The 27,191-nt window shown below is 36.1% G+C and overlaps 1 protein-coding gene across 5 annotated transcripts in view; it reads right to left on the minus strand.

Annotated features, from left to right (window-relative positions):
- The window catches only part of PPP1R13B (protein phosphatase 1 regulatory subunit 13B), a 69,513-nt gene that overhangs the window by 26,501 nt on the left and 15,821 nt on the right, over positions 1-27,191 (minus strand). For all 5 annotated transcript variants that reach the window (XM_077180750.1, XM_077180752.1, XM_077180749.1 and 2 more), the window contains exons 2-4: positions 17,494-17,641; positions 10,798-10,917; positions 9,271-9,338 (exon numbers count right to left, since the gene is read on the minus strand). In XM_077180750.1, coding sequence (XP_077036865.1) covers positions 9,271-9,338; positions 10,798-10,917; positions 17,494-17,641 — 336 coding nt within the window. The remainder of the gene's footprint in view (positions 1-9,270; positions 9,339-10,797; positions 10,918-17,493; positions 17,642-27,191) is intronic.

Consider the following 27,191-nt stretch of genomic DNA (forward strand, 5'->3'; position numbering starts at 1 on the left):
TCTAGGAAAGTAGCATCTGAAACTTGTTTATTTAAAGCACTACTTTCTTCCTTGTCCTTGCAGCCACTTTTAAACAGCCACAGAAATCTTAAGTATGTTTATATTAATTTTAGTCTTGGCTAAAATACCCAGTAGCTGATTTTTAATTAAACATCAACCTCATACTCCTAAAAAAAAAAATCTTAAAAGAGATTATGCATTCTTGTTGAAATATGAGTTGTACACAAAATCTTAGACCTTTCTACAACACTGATCCTTTTACTCATAGTGATTTTGAGTCATGACAAGTTACAATATACATTGAAAATACACTGTCTAGATCCTTTAGAAATGGTCTTGGAACTATATTATTCTGGGTCTTTTCTAAGAGCAACAGCTTATTCTGATAGGATTGCTAAGGATGATTAAGATGCAGTTATCATTAGTCTGAATAATATGTTTAGCACCAATTCTGTGTTTATTCTGCCCTTAATTGTTTCAACAAAAAGTTTTTGTGATGTAATACTGTTCATATAAGAATAGTATAATGAAACATTTCTAAAACAAAGAAGCACAGAAAGTAAGTATCCTGTAACTGAAAGATGTGTTGTGACCTTAGCATACAACTTGCACTTTCCATAAAAGCAAACTTAAAGGCAAAAGTTGACCATGACATTTTGAAGTAATGAGCTTTTGATAAAGTCTTAAAACATAAGAACGATAGTAAATGCATGTAAGAAAATCTGATAAAAAATTTCAATTCGGAGATAAAGTGTTACAAAACCCAAGCTGGTCTGCATTCTGGTCATGTGACAACTAAACACAAAATCATTTAAATTGAAGTGCAAAAGCTGCACAGCACTTAAATAACATGCTCACCAAAGTGCAAAACAAACAAATTTTGAAAAGTAATTTGTTACCTGTTCACTATTTTCCCATCTAATTGCAAGAGAGCACATCTTTATTTCGCAGCACTGCCCGTCAGCTGTAAACATTTCCGATGCTTCAACACGCTTCAGCTCCATCTTTCTGCTCTTTTCTGTCTACACTACTGGTGTAACAGTTTGTTGTGAGCAAGCCAAAACAACAACCCTGCGCATCTTACGAGTTCCTGCATGGCTGTTTGGCTCAGTGCAATCAATAGTAGGTAGGATGCCTTTTAATCTTCCTCCATATGGGATGCAGGTTTCCCCAAACTCTTTATCGATAGGAAAAGCTGTCTCTCTGCATTCATCAGCAATCAGCTAACGGAAAAGGCTAGTGGATTTTGCCAGCAGTAAAAGACCTAATCACGGCAAGATCAAGCCAGCTGTCAACTATAATCAGCTTGATTCATTGCACTTTTCATATTCAATGGAAAATGTTGAGCAATATACAGTTCTTTCACAGTTATCAGGTTAAACTAAAAGTGTAAGACTATAGACAATTTAGCTTGAAAACCACATGGATTATTTGTGCCTTTGTATTTTTGTAGTATTGCCAATGCTGGGCCAAAACTGGATACCAAAGAAATCACAAAAATCATTGCTTTTTGTATGCAATTTTACCATTTAAAGTGATAGCAAACTACACCACCTGAAACTTAACAAAGAGTTTCTTTATTAACAGAGACTGACTAAGATTAAAGGCAAACAGAGTCACAAGAGATACCACAATTTTATGCAAATAACCTTTCCAGAGTTTGCTATTTGCTTTTCCCTACATAATTCAGATTTTTCTTAAATCTTGCATGCAACAAGATGAATATATGAGCCAGCAATAAAGCTAAAGCATGTGTGCAATAGCATAAATCAAGAATCTGCAAGCCAGAGAAGACTGGAATAAGCCAAAACCTAGACCTAAGGATTTTTAAATATTAAACATTACAGAAAATACTAAACCCCATTAACAATTTCTTATGTATTTACAAATCAGGGTACTGCAGAAGATAAAACCCCAAAACATTAAAAGCTGTAATTTACCTTGTCAAAATCACGAATGCCATGCAAGTTCACCCTCTTCCTTCTTTCAAGAAAGTAATTCAAGCATGATTCACTGCACTTATACAAGAGATCCAGTCAAATGAGTCTCCATAAGAACAGTGAAGAACTCTATGTCCAAGCACAATACAGTGACTATTCCAGCTGAATAAAGAGCAGGCTTATTTTTAGCAAGCAAGTAAAGGTATGAGCTGTAGAGTACGATCATCCACTAGGAATATGAGGAGAAGAACAAGTTTAACTCCCTTGCTCCTAAATTAGCCAGAGGGACTTTCATTTTTCTCGGCTTTGATCTGAGGAAGACTGCAGGGGGAACAAACTTAGCAACCATTAGACCTGGAGGCAGCTGCAGAAACAACAGAGAAATAGAAAGGTTCACTCGCCTGGGAAAAACATGCAGGTGGGAAATAGGTATGCCTGGTGTCCAGAGGCAAGATGGACAGGAAACTAAATGAGCAAGTCTGTGAACATGGAAAGGTGTGTCAGAGAAAGGAGGCCACGGCAGCACTGCATGAGAAACACCACAGAGACCATGGAAAAGGTGAGAGAAAACACTGATCTGCAAATGACACAGCTATATAAAAGACAGAACTCTGAATTTGGACTGAAAATGAATAGCTGGCCTTGCATGGACTGGTAAAGCATCCTGTTCTGAACTGAAAGCTGTTCAGAGTCAGAGCAGCAGTCTAAACTCTCAAACTTTCACATTTAAGCTCTCAGAGCCACACAGTGAATTTCATAAGCAGTCTCCTATAACTACAGAAATAAAAGAAAAGACAAGTCCCAACTTCCTTAAAATAACTTGATACTAAAATATTTGGTTTAACTAAAAATGATACTAACGTGACTGCAAAAGGATACAGCTGTGACAAAGGACATTGAAGTGTACAGTGCAGGTGTAAGGGCTGCACAGCAACACTTCAGAAAAATAACAAGTCTTTAAGTAACATTTACTTAAAGTAAATGTTTTTAACATCCTTTTAAAATATTTACTTAAGTAAACATTTACTACATTTACATTTGAGTTTATGTGTGTAATGTTATAGATCAGCTGAAACACTCATTCTCAATTGTTCTAACTTCATGTAAGAGCCAAGCAGCTCAGGATCTCTACGTGCAGTGACAACTGGAAGCAATTCTTCACATGCTTCATTTATTTAGAAATCCAGGGGAAAGAGTGAATGGTATTGCTCCATGTCCACAACACAAACACAGGAAAATAAATACCATAGTTAGAGTTTAAACAAACATACAGACTACTCCTCCTCCCCCTGCCATGGATATCTGCAGCAAAGTAATGCTGTAAAACTGCAAAGCCACGAGTGAAGAAAAGCAAAGACAGATCTGCATAAACAGGAACTAGAGATAGAGATTCAGTAAGTGGTACAGTTAAGGTATTTTCTCCTCCTAAAATGGGGACACTTCTCTTGGTTGTTCTGAACTAGAAAACCACATATTCAGTTCCTGTAACTTGTTGAACAGAACTCTCTTTGATTCCCAGAGAAGCAGCAGAACTACAAAATCCATACACTGCAAATAAGTGTGTGCAAATGTCTGTATGATACAAGTCTGGATACTGTGACTCTCATATCCACAGCCATCTAGATAGATATCTGGTATCTGGAGTGACAGAGATTAAGAATTACATTACATGGAGAAGACATGGAGGAAAACAGTCCTTTCACAAGGTTCCAAGTGGGTTCCAAGAATGCTCCCTGGTCCCAGCTAGTCAAATAACCCTTAGACTCATCAAACCAAACGAAGTCAGATGTTAAAAGTGAGTATTAGTCATAAACTAATCCTAATATAATTAAAATTGTAATAGGAAAATAACCACAGAGTAAGTGGAATGAAACCTATGAAATTATTCTCACAAAATCTAAACATACAGTAACTTTGTCCATTATGGACTGCAATTTATTTGAGATTGCACAGGACAAGTTAAAATGCTGGTTTTATTCCAAATCCAAGAAAGATGTGATTCTGCCCATAAGGTTTAAAAGAGGCCTCAGAGGGAGGTACGAGGTCAAGAGCATTTGAATTCCCTACAGCTTCACAGAAATACTTTCCAGAAGATCACACAATTATTAGTCTTTTAGAGATGTTCCCCTACATAACTATCCTTTACTGAGGTGTGAAAATACTCAGATTTCTAGTCTGGCAAGAATTCAAAAGCTATTTGTATGCATTAAAATTAGCTTTAGACTTTAATTTTTTTTTCTGCTTCCTAATTTAATTTTTTTTCCCTTAAATCCTTTAGTTGGATTAGTTTTTCTATTTTTTTGAAGAGCAACATACTGCCAGCTGTCTGGAAAATGCTTCAGACAGACTTAAAGAACTGTATCAGTCAGTGGAGAATCCAAACTCTATTAACTCTGAGCTAGGAACTGAACTAGGAATTTGATGGTGTGAAAGGTTGGTGTAGGGGCAGCAAGGCTTCCCTCTCTAACAGATAAACAATTTTCAGAATCCATACCTTATAAAAGGGAGCATCTCTGACAGCAGGAGCAGCAGACAAGTTTTTGTCTTTTTAACAAAAGCAAGAGAGAAATTTGCAGCAGAAAACTAAGAAAACTTGAATCTAATTTAATTACCCTTTTATTAGAAGGTCAAAAGGTTCCAGGAAGCTAACCTGAATATTTCTTCAGAAAAAAATACTTTTCTGCACACTGTTAGAATTGTTTGTGCCTAAATTGTTTAAAATCATCTTTTAATTGAATTATTTGCGTTGACTTTGCTAGGAGACACCTGAATCTAAATTTCAAGAGTGACATAGTTTTCTGTTCATTTTAAACAAATTTGATTAAAACCTGCCCTATGTGAATGGCAGCTCCTTCCAAGCACACTGTTAAATGTTATAAACAGAGTGCTTAATACTTACAAGCTTATATTAAATTGAATTTGCAGCTCAGCTTTGAAGAACAACTTCTATCCAGACTAAGCTCTTTATCCTTCAATAGTTCAAATGAGAAACTTCAAGCAAATACATATAATGTATTTCTCATCTGAGTTTATTACTTCTGTTAAAAATGTGTCTTGTTTGCCTTTTTCCTCACAATTAGATGTGATGTAGCTTGAGCAAGAATACTTGTAAATGGCCCCCCATAACACAATGTACATTAGATGTTTAATGCCTTTTTATCTGGTCACACTCATATGGATGAAATGGTTAAAACTAATGAACAATTTATAATTCTATTCAGGGATTTTGGCCCCACTTGTAAATCTATCTAATCTCTAAGCACAGAATGGGACAAGTCACACCACAGGCACTCAAAAGCAGTGTAGCTTTCCTGCTGTCATGATGGAGTGGAATACAGAGACTCCATCAGCAACCATACACTCTTTGAAATTAAATCAGTGCTACAAAAAACTGCCTTGTGTATACACATATGTAGAAGTTCTAACACATCTGTTAATGGAATATCCTTAAGAATTCCCTCAGTATAAGATTCTCCTGATACTAAAACAGCTGGAATAACTGATGTAATTTTTGCTAAAATTAAAAGCTGATTTGAGACACTTTAACAGAAACAGTGAACATGAGTTCTGTTATCTAATCAGAACAAAACTTTTAACACTCAACTTCATCTACTGGTCACAGCTTCAATACTAAGAAAATTTGCAGGAGTATGTGTCTGGTTTGGGATGATGGTCAAGTTTTCTTCCTCTACACAAATTTCCCTTATACTAGTGTTAACACAAATTCTGTAGTGAGATAAAATGAGGTTCCACTTTGTATTTCTTGGCAAAGGCTCCAGTCAACATCCACTAAGAAAAAGGCTTATTGATATCATTCTCTCTAAATCAGGGAAGCAACTTTAGAAACAGCAAAAATAAGTTTAAAAAATTGGCACCAGAGACCACAAACTGAGATTTTAGCTCCCCAAGTAAATTATTATGTATAAAATAGTTTATATTTAAAATCCATTATTATTTATATATAAGCAACTACAGCAAATGAGTATTTCCTCATATACAGACTGTTTCCATTACACAAATCTACTTTTATTCAGTCCAACACATTTGACTTCTGTCATGTTCCTGTACCACATCCCTTTTTTCCCCCACGGACTACATCTGTTTTCCTGTTTTCTCATCTCCAAGAAATTTCTGGGTTATCTGATTACCTTTTCACCTGGACAACTGTTATTATCCAGTTGGTGCTCTTTCTGGGAGAGCAGCATGGGATCCACAGCTCCTGCTGAGGGCAGCTCAGCCGGGATGGGGCTCCCCAGTCCCTCTCCTGTCTGCCACTGACCCCCAGTGGTTTCACCTATATTTGCTCTGCCTCACTGTTCACAGACTGCTGCTGCTTCTGTGGAATGATGCTTGGATCATGCTAGCACATCTGAAAGCAAACAAGACCCAGCATTTGGATGGATGACCACTGTTTCATGGCCACCAATCACAGAATCAAAGAATGATTTAGGTAGAAAGGAGCCTCTGGAAGTCATCTGGTTCAATAAGCCCTGACTGGAGCAATTCAGACTGCTCAGGACTTTATTCAGCTAGATCAAAATTCCACAGACTCTGAAGAGTCTGTTCCAATATCTGTTACTCTCAATGATAAAACACTTTTTCCCTTATTTATTTAGAATTCCCCTTGTTACAACTCGTGTTCAGCTCCAATTGGCTCAGTTACACAAGCTAAAGAAAGGAAGCAGAGGAAGAGGCAGCTGTTCTCCGAGAAGAGAATCCCTCCTGAGACACTGTCCAATCTCCCTGGCAAAAGGAAATGTTTAGTTATGTAAGTCTGATCTTCACTCATCTGTACCTCTGTGTACTGGCATAAAGATCAGGTCCTGACTACACCACAATTCCACTTCTAAGAAAGAAAGTTGTAAACAAAAAGCAAACCCCAAAAGGTCACCTCTTGTCAGTTCACAAAACCTCACTGAGTTTTTCTTTTAGACTTTGTTATGCAGAATGCAAAGCTCCCAGATGAATACTTACAGGTAAGTATTCTTTTTACAACAAATGTTTCACTGCTGGAAGCGACTTAGCCTATTCTATTTTTAACTTGAAAAATAATCTAATGAAATTTAAGCATTTACATAATGTGATTTTAAGATAACCATTATTTTAGTAATTGCTGATCAAGCACATATAGTTTCAAAGAACAACAACAAAAAAATCTTACTGCATATGACAAAATGCCAATTAATAGAATCATCTAAATTTAACTGGATAGATTGCCCATAATTTTTTCCAAGACTATTGGTTCAATCAATTAAACTAACATTCATCTTAAAGTTTTCTATGCATATCACACTTACAGCTCTACCCAATATTAAGCAAGAAATCAACTATTTCCTTAAAGCAGGTACACATAATAAAAATATACCTGAATGCAGAGTATTTGGTAAAATCTGAGCTGTCTTCAATGTTCCATTGGTTTGTGTTGATTTTAGGGCCAGTCTAACATTCAGCATTGCCAGCAACAATGAATAAGCCTAATGCATTACGTAAGTGTAAGCTGATTAAATCCTTGATCCTGAAGCCACCTCTTTTTCCCCCTCCCCCTCTGATTTAAAACTTAGCACAATTGAAAATCTTAGTTTTAAACACTTCCAAAACCTAATTTGTACCATTTTAACATAAACCCACTACATTTTTACATTACTATAACACCCTAAGGTTTTAGTCTTTCTTCTATTTTCATAAACCTGGTATTTAATACAGTTTATTTCCTACACCTGGTAAAACTCCTTTATAAAGTGATCAGTTCCCCAACAAATTTTAATTTTGTGGCCAACTTTTGGGATTTACAAAAAAAAAAAAAAAGAAAAAGAAGTATCTTGAATGGAATGAAGATACAAGTATTATTCAAGTTATCAAGTCTGAGCTTTACCCCTAACACTCACAGCAAATTCAATTCAATACAGAGCCATGCTATCATAGAGCTTAGCCCTGGCAAGAAGTGAGACTGTAAGGCATTCTGCACATGCCAGTCCTAATTTCCAAATACACTACATCTCAAATGTAGTATCTGAGCTACAACCCACACAGAGGAGTAGATCAGGGGAGGTCATGAAAGAGTTATATTCCCCCAGCACTTCAGAGCACCATGATCTCACTACATTGTCAATATGACAATGGCAGCAGGATAAACGGATCCATGCAGCAGAGGCTATCAGCCAGTGCTCTCTACAGAAAAGGAAAGCAATACGTGATTAACTGTTGTGAATAGGGAAAAAATTCCTCCCTCTAGGTCCACATGCCATACACAAAACAAGCTGCAAAGACCTGCAAACTGACTGAACAACTCTGTCTACATGGGAGAGTGTGTGAATTTTAAATGTTAATTATCAGGCAATATACAAACACAGAACTGTTGAATCTGCACAATTGTTTTTAAGATTTTCAGCTTGAAAAAACTGATTTGTTTGCTTTTAAGCTTTAAGTATTATTTTACTCTGAGAAAGAACCATATGCACATTGATAAAGTGACAGTGCTTCATTGAGACAATGTAACTTTGAATTGGTGAGTTCAAACATGTTTATTGAAATTTAAAAATGTTTAAAAATAGCTAACTATAGCTGGAGTGTCTTGGTAAAGGCAGCAGAATGGTCCTGAACAAACAAGAACAGACTATGCTTTGTAGAATCTTCATGAGTATTGAAGATAAGACAAGAGAGAAGAAAGTAATGAGAGTTTCAGCTCAGGAGTAGAAGGCTTTTAAGCCATGTTAATTTTGAAAGAGATATACTATGTTTTATGTATAAAAGAGAAAATGTTCAAGCCAGGAATCACAAGTTGCCTATGGTATGTAATTTGTATTTTTAATTAGAAACCTAATATATTAGTTAAAAAACCTCCATGTGTAGAAATTAATCAAGTGCATAAAGCCAGTATAAAATGATGGCTCTGAGGTGTGTGCAAGCTCTTCTACCAGCATCTGAAAAATCCCAATTCATAGATACATCCTCATGTTTCAACATATAACAATATGTCATGAATCAGTACCAGTGAGATAAATCAACAAAAAAATATGTGGACAGGCAATATAAGCATAAAAGAATAATGTTGCTTGTTTTTACTTCACACAGAATGAATACAACAGATTAGAACATGAACTAATAAAACTCCAGAGCTTCTCACATCACATAATTTCTTTCTAGACAGAAAATTCAGAGTAGTTGATGAAAAAGACACATTGTTCCATTCATTTTCTAACAAAATCAAAACAAAATCAAGATCAATATATTTTTACCAGTTCCCATCATAACACACCTTGAAAAGGAATAATTTTTAAAACACAAAGTGTTTGAGTGGTGTTGATCCAAACCTTTAGGACGTATTACATACCCCATTCTCTGTTCGTTTCTCCACAGGTATATTTATGCCATTTCTTTGATTTTGGGCTTGACGTCCACCTAAAAGTAAAGCATCACTTTTACTGCAAAGTTCAGTTTTCAACACAAATGCATTTTACTCTTGAGTCTGTTCTCATATGTTCTGAGAATTCTGTTCAAGAACTTGTATCAAACTTTTACCCGTGAATTTTTATTCTGTTAGTTCCAACTCTTTCTTAGTAAAGTTACTTTTTGTAAGGAATGAACCAGCAGAAATAAAGCCTTGACTTCACAGAATTCCTCAGTTAAAAGTACAGACATGCAGTTCTATTTTCCTAACTTCTCTTTAGGCAAAATGTCATGAAGAGCAATGTACTCAAGTTTTATATTTTGTGTCCATAAGAAGCAGTAGCTTCAACTGAACACATTATAAATTAAGACAGTAGAGGAAGTTTTTCTAATGTCTAACTTATAAACAACTTTAATCTAAAAATCTATCCATAGCTCAGTGATGAATTAAAAAGCCTTGCAAGCATGGTTCAGGAGCAATGCTTTCCTTGCACATTGAAATTCTTTGGCTTTAAGTGTATCTTAAATTTCTTAACATACTTTATATTTGTATTGCCCAAAGGATAATAGACCATTACAAAGTATCCAATTAATACAAATCCCTCACACATTTTTAGGTGTCCTGCATTCAAAACAAGCCGGAACCACTTAAAAATAAGAGAAGCCTCAGCTGAAAGCAATAAGGACTCAAAGACTTGAAATCCTGTTGTTAAAAGCAGTCAGATTAGTTGAATGAGTCAGGATAATCTGGGCATGCAAACACACCTCACTGAGACACCTTTCCTGTCCTTCAGACAGTCTGACAGCCATTAAGTCTACAGTCTCAAAAATCTTCTCACAGATTAAGTACAGTCTACCCCAGTAAGTTCAGAAAGCTAAAACACTTCTATTTATTTCTTCCAGTCTTTTAAGAAACCCCACTTCATAGGGCACTGCTTCATATAAACACTTCTCCTATAGAACCAAGCAGACCAGCAATTTTTCAAGATGCAAATTTTCCTGACTATTAAATATACCTACATGAAGTATTGAGAAAGCAAAGGCACTGAAACCTCTGTCTGTAAAACAGATCTGAGTTTTTAAAGGAGGCAAAGGAGTTTACCAAGTCTTTCTCTGTGCAACTGAAAGAAGAAAAAAGAACCATTCTACCCTCTCAAAATGTAGAGACTCTCAATAAGAAAAAACTACATCAAGTCTCTAATATCCACCAACTTTTTTGGATCCAAATTAAGCAGAATACAAACAGATCTTGCTGTTCCTCAACAGACTGGTAAAAATTATTCTAAAGAAGAGAACTGGTGCACAAGAACAAGAATAAAGGTGCCCCTGAGGAAGGTTTAAAATGGCTTTGGTACAAGGAAGTTGTATTACATATAACCACTGAGGTTCACTGAAAGAACTGAAAACCAACCACTTCAGAAATCTTTTAAAATCTGTTTTAGTCACAACACTACAGGATAAATGTACTTACTCTGTTCATTGCTTTCAGCTGGTGACTCTTCATGACGAAGAAAAAACTTCACCTCTTCCCTGCGGGGCCCCCACTTCTGCAGGTGGTCATACATCATGTGGTCAAAGGGTATGGGGCGCTCTGCAAGCACAAAACCAAAAAATCCTCATCACAACTCCTTAAAGTCAAGCAGTGTTATACAGAACTCTTATTAATAGTCAGAATGTCCTTTCTGGTAGCAATTCAACCTACCTGATGTATTTTGTCTCACATGAAGTCTAAGAAACAGGCATCCCCTGGATGTATGGTATTAAAAGCTGGCCTGTCACTGTAACACAGCTTGCTGCTCCACAGGACTACAGAACCAGCTTGCAAATCCATACCAGTGTTTAGGAACACTAATTTAGGAAATAGCAACTTTGCTCCCCATCAACACCAAATGGGCCATTTGTTCTATTATTAAAATGGTTCATTCAATTTGAACCTCTGGGTTTCCACACAGACAAAAAGCCTTATCATTACATTGACATTTAATCTTCTAAGTACTCGAGCAGGTACTCCCACTCTAATAAACTTTGCCAGACACTACCTTCCAGTATATGTGGAATTACTGGCAACTCTTTGAACAAATAAAGACTAAGTTCTATGCAACAGTCAGTCTCTTTGCTTCTCCCCAAGAAAACATTTGCATGCAGTAATTATTTCATCTAAATTGATCATACATATTGTTAGTAAGACACTGCACACTATATATTTAGTATTTCAAAATGAAAATACATTTAAGAAGACAAGTTTTTCACTGCTTCCATAATTACACTTGCATTTATTACCAGTTGTTTTTATTAAGATAATAAAATCCCCATTTTAAGATCTAATACTTGCTAAGGAACCAAAATATATCTTCTAACCAGAATAAAATTTTATTGTTTTATATACTATACTTTGTTATTAAAAGCAAAATACTTTTGGCCTCCAAAACCCAAACCACACTATCTCCTACCAGGAAAAGTACCTCTGTTATCCATTTCATACTTCACTCATTTGACATTAGAAGTCAAAATGATTCAAAGATATAAGAGCAATCTTGGAAAGGGCTTGGGAAAACCAATTCACAAATTGTTAAAACCCAATACAATTTAATCAATAGTTTTACAATGCATTTAATACAATAAACTTTTGTCAAAATATGTCATGTCAAGTAGGTATGTGATTAACACAATTTAGCCACAGTTAGATCTAGCTGCTTTCAGTGGGGAAGGGTCATTCAAACCACAAGCTAATCATATTCACCAGGTGACTGGTTATTTCTCTTGAAAAAAAAACTTCCCCCCCCCCCCCCCCCCCAAACCAAACAACCAAACCAACAACTGCATTTAAAAAATTGATGATTTGCTTCACTTCTTCCTGTCCCTCACTCAAGTGGTGTCATAGAAACATTGTCAATAATGTTTAAGCACACAAGAATAAGGTCAGTAGCTTATTACTACTCAGTTCTTGAAAAGGAATTTTAAAAGCATGATTTTCAGGTTTTTCAACTTCTAAAGTAAAGTAAGGTTTCAAGTGCTTTGAAGCATATCCACCTAAAGTGCAGCAAGAGTCTTCTAAACATCACTGAATGTAAAAAATATTTAAGTGGTTTAGTTCAGAGACTTTAGAACACAAGATTTGAATCTTCAGGAATTTCTCCCAAACAGAAAAATTGCTGGACAAACCCAGCTGTAACAGGGCTGGACTAATTATGGAATGGTGAGGAGTAGCTGCAGCTTCACCCCTGGTTGAGCTGGTCTCCTCACAAAAGCAAGGCCTGATCCCAGGAACCAGTCAAAGTAAGAGGTGTCATTTACATAATGCACCTTCAATAATTAAGACTAATATATTTCAAACAGTGACAATGGAAAGAAATGGCAAAGATGTTTCCTACTAGTTTAGCAGTTCTTTCACAAAACCAGTTTGGGATGTTATCCTGAAGTAGACAGAAAACAGGTTAAAGTAGTAACAGCATCATCAACATCACTGAAACCATGAAGAGAAAGATGGAGCAGCACTAATCATTCTGTGCAACCTGGCTACACTAAATAAATTCAGGAAATTAAGAGGAAGAAGGAATGGACATTAACACTTGATACAAGGCATGGTAAGAATTGAAATCCCCATTCCTTCCTACAATTAAAATCCTTTAAATCTATAAGAAGTGCAAGAAGAAAGCATGATTTTATATTTGTAGTATAATAGTACAAGAGATATTTTCTGAAAATCTCTGTTCTTTAAGAACCAAAACCAAATCAAATCAAAACAAACACTACAGTTAATTTTTTCCTAGTTGTTATAGCTTCAGAAATATTTGTCAGTAACTGGTTTCTCAAAACTATTTCAAACTTTATTATAATTTTTAAAAAAATTAAATAGAAGAGAGCATTCTGAAGTGTGACAAAAACATTAAATAGGAAAATGGGTGTAGAGTTATAACAAAAAGGCTGTATTCCTATACTTTAGCAATACATTAAAAATGATCTAGAGAACATTTGTTTTCATAAATAACAAAACAGAAAACTATGATAAATGCTTACCTGAAAAAACTGCCTTTGATTTTAAGCTGGATCAAGATTCTAAAATATTTTTGAGAAATGAGCTATAGTCCTTTCCTTTTAAGTAAAAGTTTTGAGGATGGGCTAGTTTTAAGCATTCCAAAACAAAACACCCTGTAAATCTGAAACACAGATACTGCACCAATGTTTCAGGAAAGAGTTGCAAAATTCTTCTAGTGGAGCTACAAATCCACTACTTAAAAGTAAGTTTCAGTCTTCAAATTCTGTTTTTATCCTAATTTCAAGGATCCTGCTATGTGAAATAAACACATTTATGCCTCCTCTACACAAAACCAGAATAAAATAAAATGGATTTTCTCCACAGGGGAGTTGTGATATCTGGAATGAGTTTTTCCCTGCTCAGGTTTGCAGAAGTACACTCAGAGTAAGAAACTATTTCTTTCACACTCTCTTGGTTCCTATGTTACCACCACACTGAGGAATGTTATGACCAGTTGCTGAAGGGCATTCCAGGTGTAAATGAACTGAAAAATTAAGTACTGGGTGGATTTAAAGGTTGTAATCAATTCTCTCTTGAAACATACTACAAGTTCCTTGCCTCACACCTGTCTTTGACCCTCCTTACTGACTGCTATTTACAATAACAGGGGAATGAGGAAGAACATTTTGGGTTTGTCTCCTGTTACAGCATGAGAAATCCTTGCAAAAAGAGTAAGCTCCAAACTGACAAAGCCTGATATATCAGGCAAAAACCCTACTGAGTTTTTCAACTACTACTGATCTCAAGAAACTGGAAAGGAGAGGGAACCGAAAATGAAATACAAAAATCAAATGTGAATAAATGAAATGCTTAGGCCATGCAGCTCTGAGAAGAATCAGTTTCTTGAATCTAATGCAAACAACACCTAAACTATTTTACAACTCTTGTGAAGCCCTCAACCATATCTTTGTCACACAAAAGCAAAGAAATGAAAGCTACAATAATAAATAAACCAATATGTTTTCCAACAGCTAAACTATTGTAATCTTCCTCTGCACTGTAGAAATCTTACATAATTTTTGGATTTACTAACATTTTTCTGGAAGAAAATTGGTCTCCCATCCTCTAAAAATAAAATCAAGTCTTTATCATCTACTTGTACATACACATTCAAAACAGGAAGACTATTGAAATAGACAGTATTTTGCTAGAGCAATACAGTTTAGAAAGGCTTTTGGGCATGCAAACTGTTATTTGTACCTGATGATAAGATTACAGTCCACAAGCCTCAGTGTTTGAATTTGAATAGACTGAGTAGAATGCATTATTCAGCTGGGCTGCCTAAAAGAAGCTGTGGCTACCTGTAGAGCAGAGGAGTTAAGCATGTTCCCAAGAGGCCAGGCAGAGTCACTCTTATGGAGGGAGGTGTAATTTGTCATTTGTGCCACAGGGAGAGACTGCCAGGAAAACAGACCACTTACAGTGTGTGACTGAATCTCACGTGTTTCTTCAGCCCATGATTTGCTGTATTAACTTCTGTTTTGAATTTTACTTTCCAAAATGTCCTCTGAAAGAACACTTGCAGATCTTTTGAGGATAAGGGTGAGGGATCAGAGACAGTGTAATAAAAGAGATAAAATATGCTTTTCCACTGGCACAACATGCAGCAGTTTTACTGCAAATTGCCTCACACTTCCCACTCAGAACCATAGTTTAAAGTTGGTTGTTGTAACTGTCGCATTTAACTGTTCAGACTCTTGTTTTCTAAATCAGATCTCTGCTCCAGGCAAAATTCTTTAAAAAAATTTCAGTAGAAAGAGTTCAATTTAGCTCTCAGAAGAAGCAGTGGGAAAAATTATCATCTATATGCCCAGGTTGTTCCACTGAGAAATCTATGCACCCTAGACTTTGGGTCAAGAAGCTGAGGTCACAGATTTTCTAACAGCATCCTACATTTAAGAACAATAAAATAAACATTTGTGCTGAAAGTCCCATCAGAGAGCCTCAAAACCAATGTGCAGGATATCATTTTTGCTGACACTATGGGTGAAAGACCCAGAAACATAAGTGAATGTTTTATTTTTTCTTTCATTCTCTCCAATGTTTTCTGTTCTACACTTTCAGTGGAATAGATCTATACAGTTATCACCTTGGGAATGTAGCAAGTCAAGCTACCTTTTTGAAAGCATCTTCCTGTGACTTTTACCAGAAGATCAGAGCTAACAACAGGTAGAAGCTCTGGGCAGACCTCTGCTCCTTCACCTAAGTGTCTGTATGTAGATCTGGGTAATCTCACCAGTAAACTGGGTGAGATTAACAGAAATTTAACAGAATTAACAGAAAACAACCAGCTAAAATCAGACATCTCCTTATTCTATTCACAGCAATATCCAGATCTCCACTGACTTTAATGGGATCAAAGAAAGATAATTCTCAGGGCAGATACCCAAAATTTAGTCTTAGTCCTTCCATTGCAACCTCATGGATAAACTCTATTTCCCACTTTATAGAAGCCTTGTAGCTTTCAATATCTAACACTTTGAGAAATAAAGTATTACACCCACAGATAAAATATTTTCTCACTCTTAAAAGTTATCATAGAAAAACTGTGCTTCTAAGGTCCAAGTTTTGCAAGGTTTAAGTGTTCCAGGAAGATGCTGTGGATCACTTTTCCAGTTTCCAGTCACCCTTTAAAGCTAGTTGACAACATTCTTTCCTACATTTTTAAAGAAGTACACCTTCAAAGTATTGTGAAAGCAAAAGAAAAAACAATACCACATATGACACTATCACTGACAAGGGATTGGAAAATATTAGGAATATCTGAGTGTAGTTGAAGTCTGCAGATCCATTTTAGAAATCTGTGATGCACTTGGCATCATAGACTCCATAACCTAAATTTCCAATTTGAAGAAGTTTTAACCATTCTTCAAGTTCTATCCTTAAAGAGAAGTCTTCTAACTGAGTGTGTACTGAATTTGTATTCCTAGAATTGCAGGCATACAATTCTTAACCTTTCCTCTGTTCACTCTTGCCTAAACTCTGAGTTTCCACTCAGGTAGGAAATTACTTCTTCAGGTACCTTTTCCTTTTACAAAGTCTTAGAACAGTTTAGAAAAAGATGAGGCATAGTTTTTCTAGGAGGAAAATATTATGGACTGCCTATAGGTAAAAGTTCCAGAGGCATCTGAATAATGTCTGTTGTGTCTGTCTGGCAAAACAGGCCCCAAGCAAAATAAAACACCTCTATACAAAATTGAAGAATTCAGTATCAAGTTATGACATCATCAGCCTTTATACAGAACAAATTACATTAAATAGGGGTCACTTTAATAACTAAGAGATAAGAATGGGGGATTGGAACTACAAGATCTGTAAGGTCCCTCCCAATCCCAAGCCTTCCATGGGCCTATTCTGTGATTCTATGAACATGTCTGTTATCCCATCCATCAATTCTGCTTCCATCCATACATTGATAAACAATAACCTGGAGAGGTTTGTACAACATGCATCTACAAGAATCCATTTAAAACCAGAATTTACTGTGCATGGATTTTGACACATTCCTGAAAAGAACTGCCTGCCTCATGATTCTGTGAAATAATAATGGCAACACAAATAGGATATGGACACTACTACCTGCTCCAAGAGAGACTGGCAAATCTTTGAGAGGAAATGCTCATGAATAGGTGAGAGATACTAACTACGTCCCATTCTGCCATAACACTGTCTGCAGAACATCTGCTATTCATGATACAGAGGGAAAAAATAATCTACACCCTTTCTTAAATTTCAGCTAGTGTTCACATGTTAGCAATGAGGAAATAGGACTGGAAAGAATGCAGGTAGTGATCTGCACCCACTGACTGAAAAAACATCATCATGAGATTCCCTACTGTCATTTAAATACCCTCCATCCTATTAGAAAAACAAACACAGAACACTAACAGGCCTTACACATGCATTTTATCAAATACTTCATGCTGAGGAACAAAACAGAGAAGAGTCAAGAATTACATTAATCTCTACAGTTATTTGAATTACCATCCTTTGCATCAAAGTCTACTAGACTAGAAGAAAAAGAAAAAAAAGAGTACAATATGTAATTGGAATCATTAGGATTGAGAAGTCACTCTTTTTTTATCATTGATGCACATATTAAACTCCATTTCCAGTGAACATTTCACTTACCATTTCCACGCCATACTTCAGCCAGATGGCAGCTCCCTTCTCCAGGCTCTTTGCAGAACTCCACTACATCCCGACAGGTTGTTTCTGGTGTAATTGGAACTTCTGTCAGAATCTGTTCATTGTTGCTCAGAAACACAGTTAATATCATCTGAAAGAAATAAAGAGAAAAGCAGCAGACTATTTAAAAAAAAGAGAGACATACATAAGATTATGGGTAAATTTTTTCCTCCTCTGTAAATGAAAATGTATGCCTAGGATTATTTACTACATTCCAAAGTTGTTTTCAGTTTCCTGTAACTTTGACAAAGATTTAGTCCTTTGTGTTAATTTTTTTTGACAGTACATTGAATTGACAATTTTTTTACAAAAGCTTCAGTTGAAATGCTTCAGTTCTGTCTGAAAACAAGGTTGAGACGAAAGGAACAAGGAACAAGTTTCAGCTGTGTTAGATGCTTGAAATCATAGCATTTAAATGTTGAAAATAAATTCATACTTTGCAAAATAACCAGAAACTTCAGGATATACTCAAAGATAAGTATTCCTAAAATGCACTAAATACTCTGAAAGACACCTTACCCTAAGCTCCTGCTTAAAATTAACTGAATAATTTTATACATTTTCTCTGTACCTTAATTCCCATCTGTAGTGACAACACTGTTCTGTAAACAGTGGATGGAAAAGAGAGAAGAACATAACAGTAAGCGTCCCTAAAGAACATGATAAAGTTAGTAACTTTACATGCAATGAAAGTTCTGCCAGATCTTTCCCATAAATAAAATGTGGCGTCACACATTGAACCTAATAACAGCTCTTCATTAAATGAGCGCTCTCCAGGTAAATAAAAGTTGTGTTCCAATTTGCATAAGCAACTCCTAAAAACATTCATAATACTTTTATCTGTGGGACACATGCATCAGCCAGACTGGAGACTGCCATTAATAACAGCTAGATACTGAGTAAGAGCAGTCTGTCTACTTTAGAAATAGACACAGGACAAATTCCAAGAAAGCCCAGGCTTCAAGCTCTCAGTCTCGTCAGTCCTCCAGGCTATTTCAGTCCAGGTTTCTACTTTCCCTCAGCCTGCCAAGTTTGCATGCTGTGTCCTGAAGTTTTCAAGTACCTACACTTCAACACAAGAAGCAGTCAACCAGAACTGAAAATATACCAGAATTCACCCCCGAGTTTTTCCAGCAGCAGCAGCATAAAGGAAGCCATGGTAAAAGCTGTAATAAAAGCTGGAGGAAGCTACAGGATGCAGCCAACAGATAATAATGAATGGGCCTGTAACCACCTACTGTAAAAAGCTCAAAACTTTATTGTTCCCCCAACAGAAAATTCAGACAGTCTCAATATTCAGTGATTGTGGTCATATAACAAGTGACTGATGTTGAATCTATTAGTGGAATTTGACCTCATATTGAAGAAGAAAGAGTCACATACATGAACATAAACCAAGAGGCTTAGAAGAAACCTTAAGAGGTCACCTAATGCAGTCTCTTGGCCTCAGGCAGGATAAACTATACCTGCATTATTCTGCAGAGATGCTTGTCTAACCTGTTCTGAAAAGCCTTTCATGATGGAAATTCCACCACTTCCCTAAGCCATCCAGCCCAGAAATCCAGGATTCCTGTTGCAAGAGGAAGTTTCTTAAAGCCTAGTTAAAGTTTTCCTTACCACCATTTAAACGCCATAGTTCTTTTAGCCACAGGGGAAATAGAAAACACATTTTTCCTCCTTCTCCCTCTACAGTTAAATTTAAAGAATGTGTAATATCTAAGTAAATTAAGTAACTTAAATTAAATAACATCAGTTTAACAAAATTATTAGTGCCAGTGTTCCAGTTTCCTCACAGCACTTGATAGCAGTTTCAGAACAAAACCCAAACTTCTGAAACTTTTTGAGAATACCAGGTGACCCTGGCTTTACTGCCTTAGAATCATGTGTGGAAGACCTGTTTTCTTGGTATGAAAGAATATACAGAATGTCTTAACATCATGTGACTTTACATGGTTTCCAGGTTTTGATTTCCTTATTGCTGTAAAAGTAACACTAGCCCAGAAAACTTGTATTAAACCTTCAAGATTATATATCTGCTTCTGCAGACAAACTGAAAGAGAAAGAAAAGCCTTGTAGATGTGAGTTATCCTATTTATCTCAGTCACCTCTCCATAAATTCCAACCTCAAGCACTACATGAACTCACAGTTCCCTTGGCAATACCAGGCCAAAGTTGGCTGTACCTCAATCACACCACTTGACTCCTGAGCTCAGAGGGCATCAGTATTGTCCTGTGCAAAGCTGGGTGGCACAGTTTCAGCCCAGGGAAAGGTATCTCACTAATGAGGAAGCAAGGTGCTGCAGCCAACAGTTGGTGTAACACTCCTCAAAGAAACTTGATTAAGTAAGGATTTGTTTTCAACTGGTTGAGTAATACTAATGGAAACATTGTGCTGCAAAACAAATATCCTGAAACATACACAGCAAGACTCAAAATATTGAACATTATTACAATGTTAATTATATATATATTGCAATATTAATTACAACTTCAAGTCAATGTCATACCTGTCCCTGTTTGTGGTGGGAATGGGTAAGAATCAGAGGTACCACATAGTGATAAAAATACAAATAAGCATTGATGGAGTCTGGAAATTTGCTGCTGAGGAATGCAAGTGAAATATACATGAAATACCCAAGTCTACCTACTGAAGTAAACCAGTTACACAGAAAAAAAGCATTCTTCACCAAAGATTAGGACATGAAAGAACTGATAAAGTCTTTGATTTCTCATTTTAAATTGATTTCTAAATAGGAGCAGCTGAATAAAACCTATCTTTTAAAATTGTGACCATAACCATTGTAGCATTTCTTTGATCATCTCTCAATTCACAGTTTTTAATATGTGAACACAATGTCACTCAACAGGATCAACCTAACACTCACAAGCAAATCACCTCAGGGATGCTAAATCATGTCTTTTTTCCACAATAAACATCAAGCTCCAAACCTTACACTTCTTCCTTCTCACCACACAGATGGGTACTACCTGTTACTCCCCTCTATGGTTCCTGCTACCCAACCAATGGTTTGATTTCAACTTTCACAAATTCTCATTTATTTTCACTCAGTTTTTCGTTTTTTTAACCTTCATGCAAACTCTAGTGTATCCCATCACATTTCAGGTCTTTTGCCCACCAAATAAGCTACAGCAAACCTCCCAAGCTGGCTTCCAAACTGCTGTCCTCTCACTTCCCAGCTGACAGATGACCTCCTCCTAGGACTTGGAGTCAGTACCACAACTGAATCTTCTCTGTCCAACAGATCCCTGTCTAATATTTGCACACATTCCTCTTAGCATGGTCTCTCCCCTTCATCCATTCCCTCTTCAAACCATACTTCATGTATTATTTAAAGGACACATTTCATCATCTCTGCAGTTTCTCAAGGAGACAGAAACAGGGATAAACCTACAAGAACATTTTCCTTGCTTATTATCTTATCTCCTTCTACAGCTGAATAATGTTACCTACAAAAATTTCAATAGGCATCACTCACCCAGATGACAGTTTTATCTATCTAGACCTGATCTCCTGCTAAGGAAACTGAAATGTTGGCAATCTTCAATTGACTCTTATGAATGCCTGGCTGTCAATTCAAGTTCTACAAGGCTGTAACACAGTTCTTAGCCATGTTTCTCCAATGATTCCCTAGATTTCATTCATCAGATCACACAGGTACCCAATCACCCTGAGCTGCAGGAGAGACATCTTTGACACAAACCATTTCCTCAGTCTTCTGTCTCAGATCTATTTCTACTTTTCCTGTACCATATGTAAAACAGAGAAAGGTGTTTTTTCCATAAAGTGGTCCAGCTAATGCTCTCAGTTTGCAAACTTGCAATAAACATTTCCCAACTTTTCACTAGTGTGCCTTTTTCACTCCTGACAACTATCAAAACAAGTCACCCTTCTTGCCTATAGCCTTTACCCAGCTGCATTTCTGTGTCAGTCCTGATAAGCACAATTTACTTGTTTTCACTTTCAATCTTCTTTCTTATCACTTTGCACTCTCTATCAAGAAATTTATGTCAAATTGGCCCTTTACACCTGTTTCTACTCTCCATGTGCCTGACTCTAACAGGTGGTTTTATGGTTTCTTCAGTGTTGTTCACCATGCCTTATATGCACCTGCAAGGCCACCTCATTATTTTCCTTGGAGATCCTCCTTTGCTGTTCTGGCTAAAAGAACACATCAGACACAAATCTAAGTCACTAATATGCAGAAGTGCTAAAGTGCTGCCAAGGAGGTGATAAATATTGTTTTGTCTCCTTAGACTTCTGTAACCTTTCCGTTCATTGCTTTCTTCATCCCTAACCAAGATTCCAAGAGCTGTGCCAGAGATACATTCACCTTGTCTACCAGAGCAGAGATCCCACAAGTCACAACTAAATGCCTTACACACAACTATACAGAAACAAATCATCTTTCAAATGGCTCTAATGGCCTTTCTTCTAAATGAGCTTGGTCTGGCTGTCCTAGAATCCACCTTGACCTCTCTACCTGTGTTTTGCTATTTAAGTTACACTCCCCTAGTTCAGTGTGCAATTACTTATGATTGCAATAAAACTAGACTGCCACCCCAAAGACAGCTGATGTAGCACGTTGATTCTTAGTTAAGGTATGGTCTAAAAAGCCAACAAAGTCTTTGCCTCAATATTTTTCTAAAATCTTACTGAAAAAACCCAACCTCTTTTTCATCTTCAGCTAATGAATTAAAAAAGTATACAGTTAAGTAAATCCTCTTTAACAGTTTTTTGGAGACAAGAACTACATCTCTCTCAACTATTACCTCATGCTACCAAGACCCAAAACACTGCAGCTTGAGAAGAAAAATTGTACACCCACACCTCCACTGCCTTATGCCCAAGCCAATTTACTACGTCAGGCAGCTGATAATATTTATTGTAAAAATAACAAAGTCCATATAAGTAGGTATTTCCTGATACCCTACTCACACCAAACTGAGGTATTTAAGCTATTAGAAAGGAACCTGACAAATATTATTTCAGAACATCCTGCAACATTAGTACTGAAAACAAGTTTAAGATTATTTTCTTACAGCAATATTGGTGTATTCTACTACAAAAAGTAAGTGACTGAAGATGGCAAACTATTCAGCTGGCTTTTTATTTTCCATATAACCATTTTTTAACTTAAACCCATGTTTCCAAACAAAACCAGAGTTCCTGGCAAAAACTGATCTGAAGTTTTTACATTTTCCTGCATGTAATTTTATGCCCATAACTTAAAAAAGAAAGACACATATAGGAAAGTTTAGAAGCAAGATCACTCCAGCAAAAACCCAAGGTTAAGATAAAACACTCCTACATCCCAAGAAAATGAAAACCATGAATTTTTCTCTTTCTGCTATTACTCTTATGACTCAAATTTAGAATGCCTACATGATATTAACAGTAGAGCAGATAATAGAGAAATTTTTGAAAAACTTTTGTCAATTTAAGAATTATCCAACATATGACTGCAATTTAAAAACATACCAGATATTTAAGATGGCTAAAGTCACATACTACTATTTAGTCATATTACACTCTCTCTTTGCCTTTTTTTTCATCTTTAAACCAGCCTAGAACTTTCACTGTGTAAATGAACAAGAAAAAAACAAACAAAAACCCCCCTTCTAGCAGATCACTAAACAGACATTTGAAATACAAGGCTGACACACAATGAACTTAAAGTACAAAACAATTTCTGATAGAAATGCCAACTTCAATCCTTCTGTTTCACAGGAACTGGAAGGCATTATCTTCTCACCATGCATTTTCCCTTAACAAAGAGTTCCAAAACATTCAGTCATGATCTTGCAGTGCTTTGCCATTTCAGAGCCTTCAGCGGTGCCTACAACTCCGAGATGAGAACAATCAGTGAAGACAGGACTTGTTCCAAGTTAATTTCTCCAGAATAGCAGAGACCTCAGCATGTCCCAAGAATTTTAACAACTTCTGTCCTTGATTTTGCTAACTCAGGAGTCCCAGGAGTTCGCTACTACAATAGAGTTTTAAGTGGAAATTCCAAACCCATATCTTACTGAAATGTCCTAGTCCCATCAATCAAATAAGAACTTTGAGTAAGACTAAGAATTTCAGTTACTGGAAAAATTATAGAATGAGAAGCAAGCAAAATGTGAATAATTACAAAAATCATCCCTTTGGTGATGAGATATATTAATATGCACAACTTTGCATGTAGAATGGTCAGAAAAAAAGTTACAAGTTATCAATTTTCTCATGCAAGTTTGCTTGCCTGGGATTCATTCTATTATATGAAACTTTCATCAGCTACAGTTGTAGAGGCTGTAGCTGTACATTTCAAGCATTAAAGCAGAGTTTTCATTTTTTTGCAGTAGGAACACAGCCCTTTTTATGATTACAGACGTAATTAGGTAAAACTTTAAGCAATTACATTAAGAAAACCCACAGAGTATGAAATTATAACCACAGAGCTGTTTGAATTAAAGCCATCTAAAGATCCTTTCTTGACTGAAGTCACAAGTATTTCTTTATACTATTGGGATTTCAGAAGAAACAAATCCCAAATAAATCTCTGCTGTTATTATGTGGAAATCCCAGAAAAACAGAAGTAAGATTAAACAATTTAACTTCTCTTTATTAATAATAAGAAACATTTCAAATCCATCTAACCAACAAGTTATTCACCAGCATGCTTTTTCCAATAATTATTTATCTTCAGAATGAATCTGTTATTTTTAAAAGTAAGTCTGTTGAAGAAATTTTTGCAGTATGCTTGTGAGCCTTAATTCAAATTAAAGCATCAGGACATACAGCAAATTTATTATCAATTACTGTGGTTTTCACCAGAAGATTTCTTTACTCTAACATCTTCTTGTATCTATTCCCCTATATGGGATGAGAAATTACTACAATCAATTTCCATATTTCTAAATAGCTTTCCTCACATCCTACTCACATTCAAGCTGTGTAAACTTAGAGTTCATTACAAAATTTAAAGCCCAGTGATGCTTTTGACTGTATTAGTAAAATTCACAAAGGCAGTGTAACCAACAGACTTCAGCTTGCACAGAATAAAAAAATGAGCAAAATTTTCTGCCAAAATGTAGACTTGTGAAACCAATAGTTTCCTACTACACTTTCAAATCTGAAGCCAACTGCCTCCAAATGGCCTGCAAAAGAATCCACAAAACTGGGAGTGAATCTCAGACACAAAAAATGTAAAGTATTAAGCTATGGGCTACTAACAAACATTAAAACCTTAAATTTAACTATTGGTAAACTCAAGCATTCATGAAGTTACTCAAAAATATCAACAAGGTCATATGATTTATGGTCAACACTTTTGATTTTGATCAAATCTGAAAAGTTCATGCTGCCTAAATGTACTTCAATCTACTTATCTCACAAAATCTTTTTTTGTGCATCAGCTCATATGCTAGTTACATTAACTTGCTATTTTGCTATCACTGGAAAAAAAAAATCCATGTTGAGATCCACCTTCACCATGCTCTGCACTACACAAGCTGCCCACAGAAAGCACAACCAGGAACTTGTCAGACAAAAGTTGTGCATAAAATTACTTCTCTTGCTGAAGCACAGGAATAATTTTAATTAAGTATTTAAGTCCTCTTTTAGGAATGTAGAAGTATAGAGTTAAAAGAAAATCTCATAAAGACGTAGGGAAATCTTGTTTAGGGCCTACATGTTGTGAAGGCCTAAAGAACTGACAGAACCACAGAGATTTCCTCTCAGGACTCCCAGGATTGTTGCTTTTGCTCCCTTCACAAGTTGTCATATGCAACAGCAGGTCTTCAACAGGCTATTCCAAAAACCTACACCTACCTGGTACTTATTTGCTGAGGGGATACTTAGGACACTTTCTTTTCTTTGACAGAAAAAGAGCTACAGCATGGTTGTAGATCTGCGATCTGAAGCCCCTTACTCCTGGCAGGGCAGGGAAATAAACCAGCATTTTTGCTAAAGGAAGGAGACAGCAACAATCATCTGCAAGACAGATCCACAAACTGTTTAATGAAAGGTTCACAGCAGTGAAATGAAGGACTTCCAGAGCTCTAGGAAAACAATACCTGCTGAAAACAATAGCAACTAAGAGCTCACTTGTGTAAACAACGAAAACAACCCACAGACTACAGGCTGTGAGAAGCAAAATATCAACAGGACTAAAAAAAAACAACTGACCTAACAAATGTTAAGTTTCTAGCATCTGCCTAGGACAGAAGAGTGACATCACTTAGGCATTATAATCCTGTATCAGATTTTAGACTACATTTTGCTATATAAGAAGTCAGAGTCAATCCATGGGAGTGAACCCACTGCCAGATCTCTAGACATTATCTTTAGGGAAGCTGTTTGTTATTTGTTAAAACATTGAAATGCCTTGCTTTAGATTCAGACAGTTCTGCTAAAACCAAGCAGGAGCTGAGATTTACATAAACTTTAAAAGGTGGGCAGTAAACTTGTGGCTACAGCAGGGGAAAATGAGTATAGCTTAAAAGGGACAAAGTAAAAAAACAAAGAGATTGCATTACATATGAAACTGCTATTTTAGAAGAATATCTGTCCAAGTGCAATATTTATCATCATCAGCTAAAGCAACAAAGCCTGAAGTTAGAGAAATCTATAAAACATGCCTCTTGTGATGTTTTCTAGTGGAAAATATAATTTGGCACTTGCTACAGAATGAGTTCAACATCCCTGCATCATATTATCTTTTGGCTTGATTCCTAAATTGCTACATCTGGAGGAACAGCAAGAGATCTTGTTGTTGCTCCTTGATGCAAATATTTCTACCAAAGGACTGTCAAGACACCGGTTACCATGTAAGAGACTTTGGAACACAGGGATAATTCCAGGTACACCAACAAGTTCTGCCTGATAACATTTCTCCATCAGGCAACACAGATTAAAATGGATTTTTATTCTCCCCAAAACAAGGCTCTGAAATTTTGCTTTCTTTCACTGTTTAAAAGACAGGGCCATATGCTATCTTTTCACAATATATACAATTATTATTAAAAGGTGGAAGCTGGAGACTCTTCCTGAAAGATTTTCTGCTCTGAGCAGTTGATGCTTACAATGTTCATGATGATTCAATACTTACAAATTGCAAATTAACATTATATGATTCCTTACAGGATTATTGCAAAAGGGTCTTATCAACCAAGAGCAGAAGACTGACCTTCAAATCAAGTAGCTCTGAAGAAGTTCCAGAGGTTTTTTTTTATAATTGCTGTCTTCATTAAGGATACCCTATCTTCTGGAATATCTTTTTTCTGTGAATCTTCAAATGACAAACCTCATCTAGTACCACCTGCCCAATTTCAATGAGATTTATCGAAAGCAGCTTGAAACAAACCAATAAAATCAGCTGTCAAAATTTTATGCTGATTTAATTAAAAAGTAAAAAAAAAAAATTCTAATCTATTTAAGAAACTAGCAAATATCCCAGCTATAATAAAGGATTTTGGAAGTTGATAAGGCTTGTAAATATGAGAATTCCTTAAATAATGGATTCCTACTAAACTCTCAGAAAACTGCAGCAGCTGCTGCATTTGCAAATGCACAAAATATTACTAATACACAGGAAAGGTCAGAAGGCTGGAGGACAGCAAGACTCCAGATCAAAACA

This window comes from Agelaius phoeniceus, chromosome 6 (genome assembly GCF_051311805.1).
Source record: "Agelaius phoeniceus isolate bAgePho1 chromosome 6, bAgePho1.hap1, whole genome shotgun sequence".
Classification (NCBI taxonomy): Eukaryota; Metazoa; Chordata; class Aves; order Passeriformes; family Icteridae; genus Agelaius; species Agelaius phoeniceus.